At 48.1% G+C, this 6,941-nt stretch overlaps 1 protein-coding gene across 1 annotated transcript in view; it reads left to right on the top strand.

Annotated features, from left to right (window-relative positions):
- The first annotated feature begins 2,572 nt into the window (after positions 1–2,572).
- Positions 2,573–6,941, top strand: part of AKAP12 (A-kinase anchoring protein 12) — a 102,194-nt gene continuing 97,825 nt past the window's right edge. The window contains exon 1 of the mRNA XM_027083364.1: positions 2,573–2,881. Within this exon, the coding sequence (XP_026939165.1) occupies positions 2,714–2,881 (168 nt within the window). The 5' untranslated portion in view covers positions 2,573–2,713. The remainder of the gene's footprint in view (positions 2,882–6,941) is intronic.

Here is a 6,941-nt window from a genome sequence, read left to right as displayed (position 1 = left end):
GCTGCGTGCAGGCTTTCTCTAGTTGCAGCGAGCAGGGGTTACTCTTTGTTGCAGTGCGCAGGCTTCTCATTTCCGTGGCTTCTCCTATTGCCGAGCAGGGCTCTAGGTGCACGGGTTTCAGTAGCTGTGGCATGCGGGCTCAGTAGTTGTGGCTCACAGGCTCTAGAGCTCAGGCTCAGTAGTTGTGGCACACGGGCTTAGTTGCTCCACGGCACGTGGGATCTTCCCGGACCAGGGCTCGAACCCGTGTCCCCTGCATTGGCAGGCAGATTCTTAACCACTGTGCCACCAGGGAAGCCCACATGCACATTTCTTAAAGTAAGACTTTGCAATTAAAAAATAAGTATCTGAGCATTTCACACTGAAAAATAAACACAAAGCAAGCAATTGCTAATCTAATCAGACATTGGCACTGTCTTCTTCAGCATGCGAGTGTACACTGCCAGCTTGAAATCTTTGACCTTGCAATCTCTTCTGAAAATTCAAAGGCTAGTGTGATGTGAAAAGCTTTAAGAATTTCCCAAGAACTGAATAAATATAATCTCACAGAATGGGGAATTTTGAAAGTATTTGTACTACTTAATGGTACATTTTCATATGTGCTGAGGTTAGTCATTCTCAAATAGGTTTTTTTTTGTTTTATTTTTAGCGCTACGCGGGCCTCTCACTGTTGTGGCCTCTCCCGTTGCGGAGCACAGGCTCCGGACGCGCAGGCTCAGCGGTCATGGCTCACACGCCCAGCCGCTCCGCGGCATGTGGGATCTTTCCGGACCGGGGCACGAACCCGTGTCCCCTGCATCGGCAGGTGGACTCTCAACCACTGCGCCACCAGGGAAGCCCCTCAAATAGGTTTTAACAGCGTTGTTTTGCTCTTAACATCCCAGGTGAGGTCTAAACGCCACTTTTCACTGACATCCCTGAGAAGAAGAGAGAACATATTCCAAGCTTCCCACAGAATGGGAGTGAAATGTTGCCCAGTGGTTGGCCAGGGAGGAATCTGTCTTCCATGTACCGGCTCTGAAGCCTTGAAGGCCTGATTTAACCTCTCCGGGCCTACTTTCCCCCACTCCATTGGTAAAATGAGAACAATAGGATCAGCATGGCAGTATTGCTGTAAGGATGAAATGGGATTATACACACAAAGTGTATTCACAATGTCTGGTACTGAGTAAGTACTCAAATGTTTCCGAAATATTTAAGTCAAAATGGGGGAAATGCTTAAAACTTCGGAAAACCAACCATTTTCCAAATATACTGCTTCTTAAGGGATAGATTCCAGAGAAGGTGGCCGTTCTGTACTTCTTTCAAATAAAAATGATAAATTCAGAAAAATTTTATGCTGGATAACTAAGCTATGGTTCCCAAGGAGCCCTTTTACTACATGCAATTAGTTGGGCACAAATATCCTGGTGCTGAACTATTGTTTACATCAGTTCTCTACTAGATTGTCCTAAATCTGGGTATGGGATATTTATCTGGCATCTAGGGGCAATATTCCAAAAGTTTCTTCATTTTTAATGAGCTTCTGTTTGTGAAAACTAAGGCGCTTAGTTGTCGGTTAAAACTGGGATAATTTTTCTTTCAGCCCCACTACCTTCATGCTTACGTCCAGATAATTCAGCTAACATTTTAATTTAGTTCGAATATATAGTGACTGCCTGCTATGTTCATATGACAAGTATTATATTCAAGAGTATGAAGGGACAGAATGCAAGCCACTTAGGCAGTTATTATTGAAAGCCCTTATCTATGGAGAAATACTGACAGCAAACGACGAGCAGATCCATGTCATCCTGTTTCAGCGGTGGCGTGAGGGAGAGGTGGCCTGGACCTCCAGCATCAGGCCCTTAAGGACAGGCACATTTCCAGTAACAGGCTCCATTCCCCAGGTTCCCCGGGGAATGAGGGCAGCCGGTGTTGCCCACGGCATCGCCTGATATCACTTGTTCCGGGTGATAGGAGAGCGTGGGGCTGCCTGGGCCACCTCATCCGTGGTCTGACTGCATTAACCTCTCGGTTCCCGGCTCCTGCCACGTGAGGTGTCCTAATATGGTCAGACTCCGCAGGAGCCCAGGAGCGCTTGCCTTTCTCCTGCTAATGGGGAGGAAGCAAACACTCTGAAGGTAAGCAAACGGGGATCTGGGTTCGCCTCTGGGCCAGCTGAAAGTGGGCTGCAGCAGAAGCCCTGCCTCGGGTCATCAATCATTTAATAAACCCCCAGCGAATCCGATCTCCTCGGGGGGCTTTCTGCCCTGCCCTCTTTCTCGCCCTCCCCTCCCCTTCGTGGAGGCAGCCCTGGGTGGTGGTCCCCCAGCTCCTGTCCCCGTACAGGAACGGGAGGGGTCCTAGGGGTCGGGGTGGGCGGCTCGCCTGGCCCTTGACTCGAGGCTCTGGCCGCTCCTCGGGTCCTAGCAGCCTAGCAGGAGATGCTGCTGCAAGGCGTGTCTGGGGCTGTGCTCATGTGATGAAGCGAGGGAAAAACAAGGGGGAGGAGGAGGAGGCAAAGAGGTGGCTTTTTTTTTTTTTCTTTTAAGGAGTTTGCAGCGAGCGCGTCTCCTTCATTCGCTGTCTGGGCGGGTTCGGAGGAGGACGACGGGAGAGGAAGGCGCTCCTGAGACCTCGCGGGCGCACGGCTCCTGGCTCTTCTCCCCGTCCCTGCTATTTGGGGAAGGCGTAACCCGGCTGCTGGGCGCGGGAGAACCGCAGACAAGCCATGGGCGCCGGGAGCTCCACCGAACAGAGGAGCCCGGAGCAGCCGGAGGCGGGGAGCGCGACGCCGGCCGAGCCCGAGCCCGAGCCCAGCGGCGGAGGCTCTGCGGCGGAGGCGGCGCCCGGATCGTCGGCGGACGCGACCATCGCCGCTGCGGACCCCGCCACCAAGGTACCGGCGCGCGGAGCCACCTGCCCCGGGGTGGCGGAGGGTGGGGTGTGTGTGTGGGTGTGTGTGTGGGGGTCCCTTGATCTCCGCCTGCGATAACTTCCCGGCCGGTCCAGCCCATCTGCAAACTCGGGAGCATGAATCCCTCTTTCTAGGCTTTTCAGGGTCCTTAGCTCCGGGGCGGGACCACAGCAGCGGCGAGCGCGGCGAGGGGCTTGCATCTTTGTAGTGGGTCTCCAGGGGTGGCGACTGCGCCATCCGCAGTAATAAAACCCGCCGGCTGCCCGCCGCTAACTGAGCCTTTCTCCACGCTCTTCCGGTGGGAGCGACCCAGCCCGATACCGGCGAGCTGCTTGGGGGAGTCCGCGGAGAACTGACCCCCGAGCCGAGCGTGTCGAGCCCCCGCCCCGCTATCTCCCCAAGCGGAAAGTCCGCTGTTGGGCCCTGACGCGTGTTGCAGCCTGGCGAGCCCTCCACCCATGGGTTCCCCGCAGCGCACCGTCCGTGATATCAGCTGTGTCTGGAGCGACCCGGGTTTGGTACCCAGTCCTCCTGCGGCAGCGGCTCGAGCAGACACCGCCTTCCTGATGCAGAGAAAGCCTGGGGTGTAGCTCGCTCGGAGCCAAAGAAAATCTGAGCCGACGCTGCATTTCCAAAAGGAATGACAGGTTTCGCAAACACGGCGGCGTCCTCCTTTTTGCTCAGTTCATTGCACTCAGTTGGATAAACAAATACTGGAGGAGTAGTTAGAAGTTCTCAAATGCGGTCAGAGGCGTAAGCCAGCATTCCCTCTACTCTGGTCTCTGGAGGCAGTGCTGAACCTCCTAGACATTTTGCATTTTATAGTCGTAGTCTTCAAGGCTGAAATATTTCTTCTTGGCGACTACAGTCGCCAAGATTGTGACTTGTTCAGATCGTTGTCTTTTAGATCTATTTTCCAGCATCTATGTTCTTTAGCCAGGCTTCACCCAACCCTTTTTGTGATATTTTTATAGAAGATGTGGATAACCACATTTAATACTTAAAAGGAAAAAAGAAAACCCGTTGTGTCAAATTTGAGGGTATACGGAGTACATGAGGACCTTTAGGAGTTATCTCAGGAAGTATAGATGTTTACAGTGCGGGGGGGGAAAAAAACAACCCTGAAATCTAGGTAAAAATCACAGAATTATATGACCTAATCGCCTTGACCTTTTAGCTGTCTTAGTTTAGTTTGGGCTGAGAGACCGCTCTTAACTAGATTACCTCTAGTCGTTAACATAACTACTTGTACTAGAGCTGTAGGTGCTCACAGGTACCAACTGTGCCTGGAATGCCTAGACTTTCTGAGATGCCTAAGAAATGTACTATCCTTTTGAGATCTCAGTTAGGTTTTAATATTTACTGTACATCACTTTTTGATGCCGACTACTGTCAAAATGGCTGTGTAACCAGTATTTAGAGTCCAGTAATGAAAGCAGTTTTAAGGTGTCGTTGCTAAAAGCTTGCAGTTGGGGAACATCTTTTTCCCTGGCTTTTACCAGTCCTTCAGGTCTTATCAACAGTTCACCCTGAGATATGGTACTGATTCCCTTCGCAATAACTTCAGTGTGTTCATTTAAAATATTCCCTCCTTTCTGTTCTCTTTATCTTTCTTCCATAACCTTATCCTCCCTTTTTCTTAGTCACCACCATCTTGAAACAGCCAGATGACCTCCTTTAAAAAATTACCTAAATGACATCCGGAATATCATTGAACTTTTTGGCCTACGGCCCAGTTATCAATTTGGAGACAAATCAATAAACTTACATATATCCTTAGAAAGTATGTAGTTTTTCATTTCAACTAGCAACATTTATTTCTCAGGTTTTGAAGACCTAAGTCTTTTCACAAGGATGGTCTAATTAAGAACGATTCCGCACATAGCTTTTGCCTCCCCTCCTTGCCCCAGTTCAGCCCCAGTTCTTGACCTCTGAGTAATCTCATCTGCCATTCTAGGTTCCCACAGCACCAGGGACCCTTCTTTCCAGCAGTTTCCATATTTGTGGGTTTAGTGACTTGTGTTCTTCTGGCTGTTCTGAATGCTCCACAAGGGCAGGGACCATATCTGGTTTGGCTCATAACAGGTGTTGCCCCATGTGTGACATGTGTGGCTGGCCGGGAGGATGAGGCTGGCTCCCTGATTTTGATTGCAGACGGTCAAGTTGGGGAACACCTTGGCCCATCTACTTGTTCTGTGACTTTCTCATCATCATGATCTGTGTCACTTATCAGATAGTGACTAAGTCAAAGTGAGTCTGGTTATTCACAGACCAGGTGAATATCTAGCAAGAAACTAAGATTTGGGGACTCTGATTTCTGTTTCTTTAGGAGGGCTTTTTACCGTTGCAATTTCAAATTGCCTTTAATCTCAGATAAACAAATGCATTATAAATGCAGGTTACTCAGAGGAGACCACTTCATACTTGGATTAGTGATGAATTACATCTTGAGCTTTTTTTTTTTTTCATCTTGAGCTTTTTTGATTGGGTCTGTGGACATTTGGGGAGGTTTAGACTAATGCTTCCCTCCTCCCCCCAGTAGAATGCTGATCATTAATTAAAGGCTGTTAGATTTTTTTTCCCTGTTGGTAAAACTTGATTACTGAAGCCTCACAGTTTAGATGCACTGAGACAAGTCCTGGTTTTATCTGTGATGTATTTTAATGGAAATGGAAGGAGTCTTATCTTCCAGTCAATCTTTTACAATCTTTGTATGTTAATTCTGAAGGGAAATGGCTTGATCAGTTATTTTCCAGGTTTAATTTTGAGAGTTTGCCATTTTGGCCACTGCAGGGTGCAGGAAGATTAGAGCACCTGAACACAGGTGGTAAGCAAAGCCTCGTGGTATTCCTCAGTCATCTGCTTTTAAACATTTGAAGTCATCTGCTTTTAAAAGCTGAAAAGCCTGTTTTCACTCAGGTAGCAGTGTAGGGTGGGGTGGCCAGTGACAAACTTCCATATCTCTGGCAAATCTTGATTTCTGGAGCCAAGCTTCAGGCTAAATCTGGACAATCCCAATCCTCTAAATTAGCCTTTCTGTCTTTTCTGTTCAGTGACTCAGAGCTAGAAATGGAACAGTTCTCAGCTGCAGCAGTGTGAGGCCTAGGTCCCCGGCAGGTGGGGAGACTGGGACCCTTGTCAGTCTTTCAAGCTGTGGTTCTATTTGGTTATGAGAGCTGTGACTCAAACAGATGTGTTCATATAGAAGCGTCCACCGTCCCGATGAATAAAGTTGAGGACGCCCTTACCTTTTGTGCATTAAAACAGACAATTGATTTGGCCAGCTGCATTTCATAATTCCTCTCCCAACACAAGGTATGTGCTGTTTCCCATTTACCCTGTGTTTACAAAATAGGAATGGAGATGGCTGTAATGTGATTGCCACCAGTTTTACACTAGAAGGGCTAGAATTTAAGATGATTTCGAGAGAATTATATGTTAACAGAGTGGGTTTTTTTGTGTGTGACTACCTGTATTCATATGGATTTCCCTCAGATTATAAGAGGTACTACTTTCTGATTAGAACACAGTCTAGAAATTGGAGCTGTGGGTGTGGAGATGGTCGTTTAGGGTACCGATAGCCTGTGGGGACTGCAGTGCTTTCCCTTTAATCCATTATAGCCTTTTAAGCTCTTAGATTTGTGAGATCAGTGAAGATTTCCACTTAAAATACTTCCCTTGGTGAGGAAAAGGCCCCAAACATGCGTCCTCTTTGAATTTGCTGTGCATTGACTAATCTCTGTGCCGGGATAGCTTTAAACTACATTAAAAGGATGATTCCAGCTTGGTATCTTACAGGATAATTAATAAAATGGAAATAAAATGTTTTGTTTTAAAAGGTACAAAGGGGACTTCCCTGGTGGTCCAGTGGTCAAGAATCCACCTTCCAATGCAGGGGACGCGAGTTCGATCCCTGGTTGGAGAACTAAGATCCCACATGCCGCAGGGCAACTAAGCCCACACACTGCAACTAAGACCCTACACAGCCAAATAAATAAATAAATGGTTTTTTTTAAATGAAAGAAAAATAAAATAAAAGGCA

This window comes from Aethalodelphis obliquidens, unplaced genomic scaffold (assembly GCF_003676395.1).
Source record: "Aethalodelphis obliquidens isolate GAN/ISIS:26980383/991018 unplaced genomic scaffold, ASM367639v1 scaffold3, whole genome shotgun sequence".
NCBI lineage: Eukaryota > Metazoa > Chordata > Mammalia > Artiodactyla > Delphinidae > Aethalodelphis > Aethalodelphis obliquidens.
The sequence above is the reverse complement of the archived record's forward strand: the minus strand, read 5'-3'. Positions and strand labels throughout refer to the sequence as shown.